The sequence below is a fragment of the Parasteatoda tepidariorum genome, chromosome 1 (genome assembly GCF_982258835.1).
Source record: "Parasteatoda tepidariorum strain Cologne lab strain chromosome 1, Ptep-v5.0, whole genome shotgun sequence".
Classification (NCBI taxonomy): Eukaryota; Metazoa; Arthropoda; class Arachnida; order Araneae; family Theridiidae; genus Parasteatoda; species Parasteatoda tepidariorum.
Genome location: NC_141755.1, coordinates 39,937,218 through 39,952,132, shown reverse-complemented (window position 1 = coordinate 39,952,132; position 14,915 = coordinate 39,937,218). Strand labels below are relative to the sequence as shown.

The following is a 14,915-nucleotide window of genomic DNA, read 5'->3' as shown; positions in this document are numbered from 1 at the left end:
GTTGTTATTTATTTAGTTCTGTGTTGGCAACAAGTGATAATGAAATATTATGGAAATTGAACATCGGCTACTTTCGTGTGAATTGTTCTAAGTCCAATAAATGTTTTATCTTGGTTATGATAAATTGTTATTAGATTTTTCAATTACTTGAGTAAAAATAAAGTATTATTATTGTTGGTGATAATTTTGATCGTTCATTATATTCATCGTGAAAAATGGATTCACAGCCAACTCTACAAATTGTGTGCCAAGCTATCTATTCTTTATATCACAATCCTGACAGTAATGAGAAAGAAAAAGCGTCCACTTATTTAGGTGATCTTCAGAGATCTGTAAGTTGACACTCTATATACTATTAATTTATTTCAATTTTCTTAGTTTACTTCAAAATTATTATTACCCACTGAATCTCCTTTGTAAAGTTACATTTAGTTACATCCTTTAGTTTATTGACTTATAAGTTAGCAAAATAGTTGTCATACTGATGTTTCAATTAAGCGAATTGTGTGCTTTTTATTGCATAAAAATTTTCTCGATTTCATGCTAATTTTTGTCTTTTTTCCCAACATTTTAATGCAATTTGGCATATGTGACAACTTGTTTATTATTCAACTCAGTATATTATAATAATTGTGATGATAAGTTCCATTAATTTTTAATATTCAATTTGAAAAAAATCTTGTAAGTTAAGAGTATGTGTTGTACTGTTATAATGAGACATGTATTAAAATGTTTCATAGTGAATACAGCAAATGAGTTACGAAAATGTGTGAATTGATTTTGAAAAAAAAAAAATATTTGTATAAGAACATTAGAATGGAAAGATTACCGCATTGTAATTTCCCCCCATAATAATAGCAAAGAGTTATCAATTTCAAGGCAACAGCCTGGGGGGAACTATAAAATCACTTAAAGACACTAATTCAAAGGTTAAACTTGTAATCACTCCTGGGTAAATATCAAAATTTCTTTTGGGAGGGGGAAATATTTCTGTAGTGTGATCTGCCACGCCAACTAACTATTGCCAAATAGATTTTAAACATGCAAATTATTTTTTTTAAAGCAAAAGAGATGTCGATGATTGCCCGGGGGTGGCTATGAGTTATACCTTTCGAGTTGGTCCTTTTTTGTGGTGATTTTTCTAGTTTCTGGCAGACTACTGCCCGGAGTTGCCAAGACTCAGCTATTTTTCTGTCACAGATGACGATACGGAAATCTTCTCTGTAATTGTGAAGTCTTAGCAACTTTAAGGCAGCAGTCTGGAGGTAACTGGAAAAAAAAAAAAAGCACACAAAGGGACTAATTCAAAGGGTATAACTTGTAGCCACTCTTGAGCAAATCTGAGCATGTTTTTTTTTTTTTTTTTTAAATAAAGTTGCAAACTGGCATTTTGCTCATTATAGTTGGCGCATCAGGTCAGAATACAGAAATATCCCCTAAAGAATTATCGTCTTTACTTAAGGAGTTTCTTAGCTGATAATCTTCATCTGGACATGTCAGGAGCTGAAGCTTTGATATCTAAGATATTGCCATAAAGAAACATTAAAATCTTGTTTACCACTTTTGTTAATAGTCTTTATTCACTTAACAAATGTACTCTATATATTAACTCTTTTTTATACAATTGCATTTTCAAATTTACTTTTTTCTTCTGTTATAAGTAATTTTTTACTTGTTTGTTACAATTTATAACATTGTAAGGAGGAAATAGGTGTTTAAAGAAATTTGTAGTAAATATTATAATTTCTAGCTTAGTTTGGTAAGAATGGTTCTTTAAATAGCGTAAAATACACGTGCAGTATGTTTAATTTTAAAATAAAAATAGAGTGAAACAGTAGAAATCTATTTTAATTAGCAGAAGTTAATTTGTCACATTGTTTTTTAATCATATTTTTCACTTCATTACTAAGCTGATTTAAAAATTAACTGTCTCAATTTAATCTCATTTAGCCAGCCATGCTCCATTTAGCAAGTGTTGTACAATCTTCCAACCAACCCAGGGTTGCCATTCCGTAGGGAGAACACGAAAAAACCTGGAAAATACAGGGAATTTAAAAATCACCTAAAATGACAGTGAAACTGCAGGGAATTTTGAGTTTTTTCATTACAAACTGGGGAAATACAGTGTATTTTGTTTCTTATTTTCGTCTTTTAAAAAATGGTGACCTCTCAAAGTGATGGGATATTTACGGGTGATATTTTAGTTTCATTTATTATAGCATTAATTATTTTAAGTATGTTCTGCTGTATCTTTTTTTCTTTAAGTTTTTCTAGCAATTGAAATTAGTATAGTTTGCCCAATATAGTTCACTTAACAGCTGAGTGATTATGCATTGTACAAGGAATTTTTTTTCCACATTATTAGAGAGACAACCCTGTAACCACATCCACTATATTTCATTTACAAATAATACATCATGATTTATATTCACACAATTTTGAAATCAAACTTTCAGATTTGTTTCCACATTGGATATCAAATATCGTTATTCGTATTCATGCTGTTTAAAAATCCAAAATCTCTGCTCATATTCCCGTATTTTTAAAATTTAATATCGCACTTTACATTCACATGATTTTGTGTATTTGGGTGGTTGAGATTATTTTCTACGTGATTTGAAGAAATCTGATAACGCAATTCTTATTCATGCTTTTTGAAAATGATACATCGTGATAGGTTTTCTTGTGATTGAAAATTTACCATTGCGATTTAAAGTGATGTGATTAAAAAATAAAAATAGTGATTCATATTCATATAATTTAAAAACCCAAATTCTCAATTCATATTCCTGCATTTTGAAAATATGATTGAATTCTCATGATTTTAGAAATCAAACATTGTGTTTCATATTTGAGGGATTTAAAAGTCATATTCATGTCATTTTGTAATTACTTTTTTATTTATTTTAACCAATCAGTCGGATCTTACTCTTTTTACGTTGTCAATTACGGTTTTCCTGGCACATCACAGTATAAAAATAAAGTTCACGGTTATGATGTATTTTTAAAAAGCAGTGATAAGCCTCTTGTGTAACATTTTATGTTTTAATTAAGGAGAGAGAAATTTATAGCTAAACTTGTTACTATTTCTTCTGTTTAAAGATATGCATAATGTCTATCACATGCTTTTCAAAGTCAATTTTGCTTGCTTATTTCTATTGTAATATAATTTTCTGGGAAATTCTGTTCTATGGTATGTACTTGTCATCTTTATACTCACGTTCAAATAAAATATGTTAACTTGCCGTAATAACTCAGCATTTAGCCAAACATTTACATATTGCGATTAAAATTCACACAGTTTATAAAATCAAACATCCTGATTCTTATTCAGATTATTTAAAACTCTTTTATCTATCAGCTACTTGGAGTTATAGACATTTTGGAGAGTCTACAGAAAAACTTTTTTCTACACTGTTCATGGATAAAATTATTTTAATTGATAATGTTTATATCAAGACTGTCTTTTAATTAACAAAGATCATAAAAGAGCTAGGCATTCCTCAGCAAATGAAAATAAAGAATGCCATATAGAAACTTAGCAACTTCCGAAAAAATGTGAAAATCTCGGTTTCTTTTTACTTTAAAGATTGGACACGTTCAAAACTTCCTAAAAAGAGGAGTGAGTACTGTATATTCCGGCGCATAACGCGCCCCGGCGTATAACGCGCACCCGTAATTTCTAATAACTTTTTTTAAATTTTAAGATATACTCTTCGTATAATGTGCATGAAAATTTGGATTGTACATGTGCAATATCTCATCTAGTATCTATAGAAAACCAGAAAGCCTTTTAGTGTGGGACATGTTTAGGTCCCACCTTACAAATAATGCAAAAAAAAATTGTTGAAAGAATGTAACACCGATGTGGCAGTTATTATGGGCGGATTGACACCATTAGTTCAGCCATTGGACTTCTGCTTTTAAAGCCAATTTAAAAAAACAGTGGAACACTTGGATGTTGGAGGGCGAGAAAACCTTTAAGAAAGGAGGACCTATGTGTCATGCAAGTTTGGAAACAGTGTGCGAATGGATATTAAAAGCATGGGATGAAATTAAGCCTGAGGTGGTTAGAAAATCATTAAAAAATGCAGCATTTCAAGTAATCTGGACGGATCAGAAGACTGTTTATTCATGGATGAGGGTAACACAGATGATGAAGATGAAACAGATTGCGATGACGTGCCTGAAGAAATAACGGAAGACGAATATAATGAACTATTTATGTAATAACGAAAACCAATAAAGTATATAGGTATGTTATTTCTTTAAAATAAAAGTATTTTTCTAAATTTAAATTTTTTTAATCTATAATTTTTTATATTCGGCGTATACCGCGCACCCGTAAATTCCAATGTTACTTTTTGCACACGTTATACGCCGGAATATACGGTACTCTTGTTTTAGAGAAAATTTTAAATTTAAAAAAAAATGCTTTGGCGAAATATTAGAATCTAAGAATTTTCAGCATCCCTGATAAATAAAATATAAATTTTGTAGTAAATAGATTTGTAATGCTCCTTGCTTAGAGGTTCGCCATCTGGTTATTTTTACCATCCTTCAAGCAAGTAAAGAGTTATGGTGAATGAGCTACCAAGAAGATTAAAATTAGACAGATCTACAGTTTATTATTTCAAATTTGTGGTATAATGCCGATTAGTAATGATTATCTTGAGATTAAAAAGATCACTATAAATTGCTAAGCTTTATGATTATGTCATTAATTAGAACAAAAATTACATATATGAGAAAAAGTCTAGCCTAAATATTTGTCAAGTTAGAAACTAAACTGATATGTTATTACATAAATATCTTACAAAACTAAATTATTAGTGACATAGTTAAATCTTGTGAGATTTTTCAGTTAATTCTCTCTTGTTATTTTCCAACTAATTTTTCATTCTGTTTAGCCTGAAGTAAGTTAGCTAAGTACAGGACCTAATAGTTTTCAATTCGAATTCTGCAACAATGTGTAGAAGAATTTTGTGTAAGAAATGCAAATTTGTTATTAATTTATGCCGGCCAGGTGGCTGAGCGGTTAGCATGCCTGACTGCGAAGCCAATGACCGCACGTTCGATTCCCGCTCTGGGCATGGATGTTTCTCTCTCTTGTGTTGTCCTCTGTTATGTGTGGTGAAGTAATGTGGCCCACCCTATGAACGGGTTTGTGGCAGTGTGGCGTGGGCAATGTTACATTCGCCTCCGTGACTTTGGTTCACAGGTACTCACTGGGTAACGCAAAATGAGTAACATCTCTGGCATCTTCTAAGGCGAAACGAATAAAGTTCAGTGCCTTCCATTTGAAAAGGAAAAAAAAAAGTTATTAATTTATATTTCTTTTCTTAATTAGCATTTTTAAATATTTTCAGGTCTTTGCTTGGAAAATAGCTGATGAGCTTCTTCAGCAAAGAGGAGATCTCGAATCCTGTTATTTTGCAGCTCAGACTATGAGGACAAAGGTTAAAATTTGTTTTAATTATTAATTAGCTCATCTCCGTGTGTAATAAAAGTTATATTATACCATACATAAAAATATTTATTAATAACTTCTTAATACTATTCATCTCAACAGAAAGCCTGGTGTAAAAACTAGTGTTTTACTATTGTACTTTAGTGGCATCCTTAGTACTAAGTAAATTTTTTTTAAATAAATCTAAGCCCCATTTTGAAAAATATTTATTAAATAAAATTTAAAATAAAACATGATTTTTATTAGAAATTTTTATAGATGTTATCATATATTCAAGAAGCTACATTCAGGTTAAATAATCTTGTTAGTCCATTGGATTAAAATAGATTGTAAATCTTTCATAATTTGTCTTAGAAGTACTGTGAAATAGTTTGCTATTGTTGTTGGATTTAGATCAACTTAATGCAAAACAGTGCTATAGCTTTGTAAGATTATGAATAACGGCAGGCTTCAATCAGTCTATCTGCAATCAGCCAGTACAATTGGAAATAATTATAGTTAAATTTGATATTTTTTTTCGTTCGTTTAAAAAAATAATCCTCAAAATTGAAAATGGTCAAAATTTGTTGAGCACTAGGTACTATTGATGCAGCAATCTCAAGCAGTTGAAAAACAAATGATTAATCAGTGTTGATTTTTTATTATTGCGATTTATTAGTATTTTTAAATTGTTTCTGATCTTCAAAAAAGAAGCGGAGGAAAACATTAAAAACAACAGACCCATAAGCAAATACTTAGAACTTATCTAAACTTTATGAAATCTTCTTGAAAATATTGATCAACTGTCTGGAAAATGTTTTAAATTAGGTACAGCATAAAGAAAAAGCAGGTTTCAGAAGTAACTTCACTGATAATAAGACAACAGCAACAGTTAGTATAAGTAAAAATTTAGCTAAAATGAAACTAAAAACAAAGTATGCCAACGAGGTACAATATATATTTTGAAATTGTTTTCTTCTCTGCTGGAAGAAATATTCAAGATACGTTATTTAAGTAAAAAAGTAATGATATAAACAGAAAATCGTTTTTGCTTTGCTATTTATGATTGTCTCGAACAACCCTCACCAAACTAGAAGACATGACCTACAGTCAGTAAAAAGCCTGTGTTCAATTTGAATTTGAAATAAACTTTCGGAAATCAAAAAATTATGTTTAATTTTTACTATCCAAAGAGGGAAATCAAAATCTAAGGAATCAAAATTTAAAAAGTGCTAAAATATGTTTTTAAAGACAAAAAATAATAATAGACATATCATGCCTGAAATTAATTGAGTCAAAATTCTTTTTGAGCAGCAATAGTATTTGAGCAGAATTGCTACTCTCTCTGATAAAATAAATGTTTTTAATCTATGCTTATAACCAGCGCTAATTGACAGAATAAAGACTTAACTCTTTGATCCTTACAAAATCTTAGGCCAAAAAAAAAGTGATTATAAGTATGAAAAAATTTTTGCTGGGTATTATGAGGAATCATCCAAAGCAAGTTGCAGGGATAAAATGGCATAGAAAAGTTTCAAAATCTACAAGAAAATTAAACACTTAAAATTGGCAAGTGACTAGCCACTATAGCTTGAAGAATAATCACTAAACTAGTCTCATCTTAGACTAGTGTCCTAGTTATATCATACAACTAAAGAAATGGCCCCAAACTAGGTGGTCTGACGAAATTAGGAAAGGTATGAGGAAGACCTTTATTCAGCAGTGAATTGGTAGTAGTTGATAATATATAATGGTCACACCTGCAATGGAAAATTAGTGGTCCAAAAGCTTAATAGGGCAGACAAACTTGAGAGAAAAAAAAAACTTCATAATTACATAATTCTTGGTACGCATTAAAAATTTATTGTTGTCATCCGTAAAACTAATTAGGTTCATTAACCCATAATGATTGAAAATTAGTGTTTATTAAAATTAAGTGTAAAAAAGAATACAGTGCAGAACCCGTTATCCGGAAATCAGAAAACCGGAAAACCAAAAAACCGGAACGAAATTCGATAAATTTTCTCGCCATTTTTAAAAAAAAAAAATTTTCCTCTTAAGATTTTACGATTTTTCTTTCTTTTTTTAAAGATGTTTATCTTACCATCATTATGGAAATACTCATTAGTGTATTACTTCATCGTATTTTCTTATTTTTAAGATTATTTCCAAATATTTTTTTTTTTAGTTGGTTTAACAATAAAAAAAAAAACGGCTTTTTGTAGCGATTCAGAAAACCGGAAAAATCAGTTATCCGGAATAGCGATGGTCCCGACCGTTCCGGATAATCGTTTCCCTACTGTATTAGTAAATAGAGTCAACATAAAGATTAAATTAAAATGCTGAGACCAAATAAATAAATGAATAAAACAGAGAAGGTAAGAACTAACAAAATATTATATTAAAATTAATTACTGAAAAATTATGAAATTTAAAATAAAGTAAATTCTAAAAGAGCAAAAAATATTTTATTGATGAATAATCATACTGTCAGTACATGAAAGCAAGCACTGCACAACATGTAAATTTGACATTTGGGAAATCTTGCAGTTTGCAAACTGCTGACATCATTTGTTTAACTTATTTTTGTGAACCTTGTAGATGCCTTGCAAAGTTAAATAAATTGTTTTCATGGATCCATATTTTCCAATCAGTCTACAACATTGTGTATAGATATATATAATATAATATAATTTTCATTGTAAAATGAAACCTCCAGGAAATACCACCTCTATTTATAACCATTTTTGAGAGGCACAGAATTTTTTCCATAGATTTTATGTAAAAGAAAACCTTCATCACAACCTCTAAAAGTGACCGGGCAAACCTCTGCACCAAATGTGGAAAAGATCGAAAAAGGAGGCACAAAAAATTATTGAAACAAAAAGAATTAACTAAACAAATAAGTAGATTCCAACGTATTCAAAATATTGTGAATGTCTCTTATTGAAGGAGCTCTTTTTGATGATCTCTGAAAGAAAATGCCATTCTTATGTTGTAATCAGAGGGCACTAAAGACGATGCTTTTGGTGATTTGTTTATAAAGTTAAAAGTTAAGTTGGGAAGAAGAAAAAGTAAAAAAGAAAAAACTCTGAACATTTTTAGCAAACAACCTTCTCACTTTTTAGAAAAAAATTTATTATATAAAATTAAATGCAAACTGCGACAAAAAACATATCTGTTTATTTATTTAAAACAGTTCTATCAATGATAATTGGTAAACTTGCTTTACTTATAATTAGGGGTAATTTTTATTGACGCTAAGTTTTATTTATGGATCCGGTTTTCTTGATGCCAACACATGTGGCATTTCTACACTAAGAAAATGCGGCAAACTAAAATTAAATAACGAAAATTATGTTCACCTTCAATAACATTTTGAAGTCAATGAAGGTAACCACTAAGAATGACCAACCTCCATTAACAACCATTTTACTATACAACAGAGAGTGGTCGGTCTTGAGAGTTTTCACTGTAATTTTAATTTTTTGGAAAATTTATTTGTTTAATATCCGAAAATGACTTGATTAACTGGGATGGATATTGCGGAAAGTATATTTAAACAATAAAAAATTGAAATTATAGCAAAAATAAGGAAGGAAGTATTTAAAATGCTGAATCAGATTTTTTTTTATTTATTTATTTATTTTTGAAAAAATTTATCTATATTTATCGTCATTGTGTATGGTTCTAATTAAAGAAAATATTAAAGTTTTTTGAAGAAAAAAAATTATGTTCCTTAATTTAGTGAAATTTTTAGATCTTCAACACATTTTGTATGAAAAATTAGCACTATATTTATCTTCTTTTCTTTATTTTATACTAACTCTCTTGAAATGTACTTATACCTGTAATTAATTTCAAGATTCCATGTAAAAATTGAGATTCTTATATTTGTGTAAAACATAAATAATGAGTTATTCAGTTTTTATTTTTAATTATATCTTTTTACAGTGGCATTTTTTTTTATGTCTTCTTTTTCTGTCTTCTTAATATTTGAGAATCATTAATTGTAACTTCAAACTTAATTAGAAATGCTATTAAGAAATAATTCTAGTTTATTTATTCCAAATTTCACATTTTTGTTTTCCTTCTGTGAAAATAATATAGTTTGAAATATAAATAAATTTAAAGGTACCTCTTTTAATTTCTTTGCAAATATATACATTTTAAAATGAATAAATATTATATGTACTTAAATTTTCTACTCTTGTTGTTTTTCTATTCAGTAACATAAATTAAAAAATTTTGTTTTTTTTCTCTACACCAGATACAGTTTTCCTTTCACGAGTTGCCAGCAGAATCGCACATTTCTCTCAGAGATTCACTTCTAAATCATATTAGCCATATTACATCAGAAACATCAACAGTCATCGTCACTCAAGTAATTAATACTTTAAATGCTATTTATTGTAAACTTTGTTTTTAAAATATATTATAATTGTCTGACAAATAGCTGTGAAGTTGAAGTTTTCTTGCTGATTCTAAGAATATATTATTAATAAGTTGATGTGCAAATGAAAAAGGTGATAAAACTTTTTTTATTCTTTTATGTGACCACTTAGAATTAGGAATTTAATGGCTTTAGATTTTAATGATTCATAAATAATAGAAACTTTTTGGTCACTTTAAATTTTGCTACCATAATTAACAATTTTCATGCATTTTAGTTAGCAATAACAAATGTTTTATGGTTTTATCATGTCAGAGAGCTCCTTAATTTGCTTCTTTTATCTGTAATTTAATTAAATGATTATTGTAGAAATGTGTAGTTTAAAACAAAATAACTGAGTAAATACTGAAAAAATAAATGAACAATTGATACAAATCTCATTGAACTTAATTATTAAAAATATGAAACTACTGGGCTTCATGATATTTAATTATTTTCAAGATAACTTATAATTGTCTGTGTAACATCTGTGTTGCTTATAAGTGATCTGTTTTACTTATATTATCATAAATATTAGGCTGATATGTCTGATAGAATTGATACTTTGAAATGAAAGTTTAAGGAGCTTAATTCAGTAGCAAGATGATTGATAATTGTGAAAACCTGAGCATTTTAATTTGTAACTGTTTTCCATTTTTTAAGATAGATGTTAATTAATTAAATTCTTCAAAATTAATTAAAATCTTTGATCTTGCCACTTTATTTAGCATCTTGCTATTTAATTTACTCTAGTTCAGTTGATAAAGATCAACACTGGTTTTTATTTTATTTAATTATTTAAGAATTTTGAACTTCTGAAATACAAGCCTAACATTTTTTTCCTTTTTTGTTTATTTTTAAATGGTGATATTTTTCACAATTTATGTTTTCTTGTATCTGTAATTTCCTTATCTGTGTTAAGTTAATTACAATTTATTTTCAAATAATAATCTGATTTTTAATACAATGCTTGTTTATTATTTTTGTACTCAACTTTATTGAGGCTAAAAGTATATTTATTTTATAATATGTTTAACAGTAATCGGATTGTTTTTCTTTTCTTTTTTTTGTGACACAATGGAATGTAAAAAAATTTTAAGTGAGTTATAATATGAAGTCTTATTTTAATGTTCCCCATACATTAAGATACTCTAAATTTATTTTTTTCTCAAAAAACTCAATGCTACAACTGTTTTGTTTAAAATTGTATTATACTAAATTTCATAAATATATTATGTGCAAGAGTTTTCAAAAGTGAAGTTCCTATGAAACTTTTTCTAAGTTGCAGAGTTCAACAAATATTTTTTAATACAGTCTGTTTTTAGTGGTGCCGTTTATTGTTTTTATAGCTTTGCTTGGCTTTAGCTGATCTTGCTCTTCAAATGTCTTCATGGAAAAATCCAGTTGAAGATTTGGTTTCAAGGTAATTTATACTTTTATTAAGTGTTAAATGATTTCCCTATCGTGTAATTACTCAAACAATAAAGTTGTCAAGCTTGTTTTGTTATTTCATTCATATAAATGCATAATATCATATATTTTATTCATGTAAATTTTAAAAGAAATTTTAATGAAAAGAAACATTCTTTCTTTCTATTTTAACCTTTATTTGTTTTTAAATTATTGTTTTAGGTATCTTAGCAATTTCTTTTTAATTGGTTTGTAGTTGTTTTATCTTTAAATTTTCTTATTTGAAATAACTTTTTTTAAGTGTATTTATATGTTTTTGGAGAATAGATTTTTATTTTAATTTGTTACTGTTGAAAACTGACAACATTTTGATTAATTTACATTTTTTGCACTAAATAAGTTTCGCAAAGTTAACTTATATATTGATAATGTTTTTCCATTATTTCTTTAATGTATTCAATATTAGATTTTCGGTTTTTGTATATAATCCTAACAAAATATGTATTTTTTATGTTTTTTTTAATTTTTTTAGGTATGGGCATGATGCTCAACAAATATCAACCCTATTAGAAATTCTCACTGTTTTACCAGAAGAGGTAAATTAATAATTTTTTTTTAATCCTATTCAACAAGTTTATTATTTATTTAGAATATTACCATTGTTATATATTTTTTGCCGATCTTATCTAAATTAGGCTTGAAATCAAATGGGGCATTATAATATAAATTTTGCAACCTGAATAAATTTCCTTTGTTGTCCTTAAAAAATTTATTATTGAATGAATTTTTTACTAACTGAGTAGTTTTTAAATTTTAATGATATTTTTAAAATTATTTTATTTGTTATTTTCTTTACTATAAGTAAATAAGTTTAAAAATGGCCATTTAGTTATTAATGATAATAAAAGAACTTTCTTTTTTTTCATTTATAGATAAATAGTAGGCATCTAAGGCTGGGCGGAAATAGGAGAAATCAAGTTATTGAAAATTTTTCACTAGTATCCTCCCAGGTTTTACAGTTACTGGTAAGTTATTTTCAATTATATTCTTAATAATAAACAAGATGTTAAATAAAATAACATAGCTTTTAAGTTTTTAATTTTATTTAATCATTTTCTTCTTAAAAGGAAAAAGTAATTGCAGACTCAAAACTAGAAAGTTTTGTGTTCGTTGGTTTGCATTTGACAAACCTGGAACCTGAAAATTTAGGAATTTATTTTCAGAGAATTTTTACAATTTTTTAATTTTATTAAAACTGATTGTTCATTTATATTAAGTTTAAAAACTTAACTGCTTTAGTAGTCCAATTGTGTATTTAGGTGTTAACAATTTATTAATTTATGTGTTTTACTTGGTACATTACACTTATTGTGTGCTTTATTTTTTTGGACTTACATAGTTTTCATATTATTCTCAGTCATGTATACTTTGTTTCATATTTTTTATTATGCGTTGAATAATATGAATTTCAACTGCTAAGGGGAAATTTTAATCTAACTAACACTTTTTGTAGGAGAGCTCCTACATAAAAATTGTTTTGAATTTACATTTTGTTTAACATGTCAAACCCTATTGCACTCATTTCATTTTCTTCTATATTATTATCCTTAGTATCCAAAACTGCTTTTAGGAAAAAAATGCAAAAATATGGTCTAAAGCTTTTTCTAAAAAAAATTTTGGTCAATGTCTCTACCTGCATGAAGTAATAATTTATAGTATATAATAATTAAATTATAATAATATACTAGTTTTTAATAGAATGTACTAGCTTTCAATAGAATTCAATACTAGCTTTAATTATTATTTTTAAAAAATCTTGGTGCACTAGAGGAGATTTCCATTCTTCTTCTAAGCATTATATTTTATTTAAGTTTTACAGGAAATGATTTTTTTCCCTTTTTAAATTTTTCAGAGTTCATATGCACAGTCCATGAGTCAGAATGATCCAGCAATTTTAAAGAAAGTGTTTCGATGTTTAGGTAGCTGGTTTACTGTAAAAGGTTTACCAACAACTGAGCAATCGTTGCATATTTTATTATCATACATATTTCAGGCATTGGTAAGATTTTCTTTTCCTTTGAGAAATTATTTGACGATTTTGAACTGTAAAACCTTTTATATTGACAAGTCTGTAAATAAATATTACGAAAAGATTTTCTTTTACTAGTATTTTGCTATTTTAAAATTTTTATTTATTGCCTAAACTAAATAATAATTCAATATTAATATAGCTTAATGTTATTATTCTGCATAAGTTCCTCTTGCAGCAGGGACGTACTTTAGAGGTGTTGAAAAATATTTATCTAAGTAATGAACAGTGTTGCTCTGGGAAATGCTGGATTCATCCACATTTTCATGAGCAAATTTCTTTTGTCCTTGATTCTCAATTAAGAAACTTTCATGTCATCATGGCCACAGTTTTTGAAATTTTTTGCCAGCAAATACTTTATAACTATACAGTTTAAAACTATACAGTCTTAGAGTTTAAAACTATGCAGTCTTATGCTTTCAAGTTCAAGGATCTTTCATGAATTTAATGTTTTGTTTTGATTATTTTCAGATTTGTTTCGATAATTCTTTTGATTAGTAAGATAATTCTTTTGACCATATAGATCCTGGAATAACATTACCTAACAAAAGACTTACGTGAAAATTTAGGTTCTAAAATTCCAACCATCACTTCTCCCGATGTTGGTAATCTGTAACAACACTAATAGGAATAATATGAACTAGCCTTCTCTTACTAAATCTAATTTGTTTCAATCAAGCTTTATCAATCAAAGTTACTAAGGTACTCAAATAGTTTAGTTGTTCCTATTCAAATTAAATATTTTCACACTCATAAAATATCACTAAATGGATACATTTTAGTCTTTTTAACATTGTATCTGACAGTCTTGATTATTTACAAAGCATTCAAAGACATGTGTGTTACTGTGAATTTTGACCCCATCTTTTTTTCACATAACGAAGTAACTTTCAAGTGTCCGTGTTGGTGGTATGTGTTATATTTTATAGACTTTTTAATTACTCTTTTTATAAGTTTATTGCAAATTATAGAGAACAGTGAATAATATGGCCATGCATTTGTGATGTGTAGTTGCATTTATTTTTCTTATTTATTTCTTTTATTTTGCAGGCTAATGCTGATACTCCATCTACTCTTCACAATGTGGCAAGTGATGCTTTATGCAGTGCTCTTGTCATCGTTGAGGTATAGTAGATGTGTTCTAATACTTTGTGTTTGATAAAAGTCAATTTTTATTTAACATAAAGTATATTTAAGGAATAATTGAAATTTATTATACTATTTTATTGCATATGGAAAATATTGTTTTCACTTTAAGTGTTTTAATCTCAAATAAGATTTTTGGAACAACTTACATTTTTTTTTACTGAAATGCAAATCATACATATATCAATTAAAGAAATTCATTAAGTTTTCTTCTAATATCATTTTTTTTTCTTTTGTTAAAATATTATTAATGTCACAAATATTATTTTGTTCTAAAACCAGGGAAAAAGCCTAATTAACTTTTTTTCAGAATAGAGAACACTAGCAATCTAATTTTTTGTACTTCTAAAAATATGCAAATGTTGGTATTCTAGAGTATATCAAATGTT

The 14,915-nt window shown here is 27.6% G+C and overlaps 1 protein-coding gene across 1 annotated transcript in view; it reads left to right on the top strand.

Annotated features, from left to right (window-relative positions):
* Positions 1-14: 14 nt before the first annotated feature.
* The window catches only part of LOC107453593 (transportin-3), a 45,714-nt gene continuing 30,813 nt past the window's right edge, over positions 15-14,915 (top strand). Inside the window, exons 1-8 of the mRNA XM_016070470.4 lie at positions 15-332; positions 5,370-5,459; positions 9,720-9,833; positions 11,231-11,304; positions 11,824-11,887; positions 12,224-12,316; positions 13,204-13,350; positions 14,431-14,505. Of these exons, the coding sequence (XP_015925956.1) occupies positions 216-332; positions 5,370-5,459; positions 9,720-9,833; positions 11,231-11,304; positions 11,824-11,887; positions 12,224-12,316; positions 13,204-13,350; positions 14,431-14,505 (774 nt within the window). The 5' untranslated portion in view covers positions 15-215. The remainder of the gene's footprint in view (positions 333-5,369; positions 5,460-9,719; positions 9,834-11,230; positions 11,305-11,823; positions 11,888-12,223; positions 12,317-13,203; positions 13,351-14,430; positions 14,506-14,915) is intronic.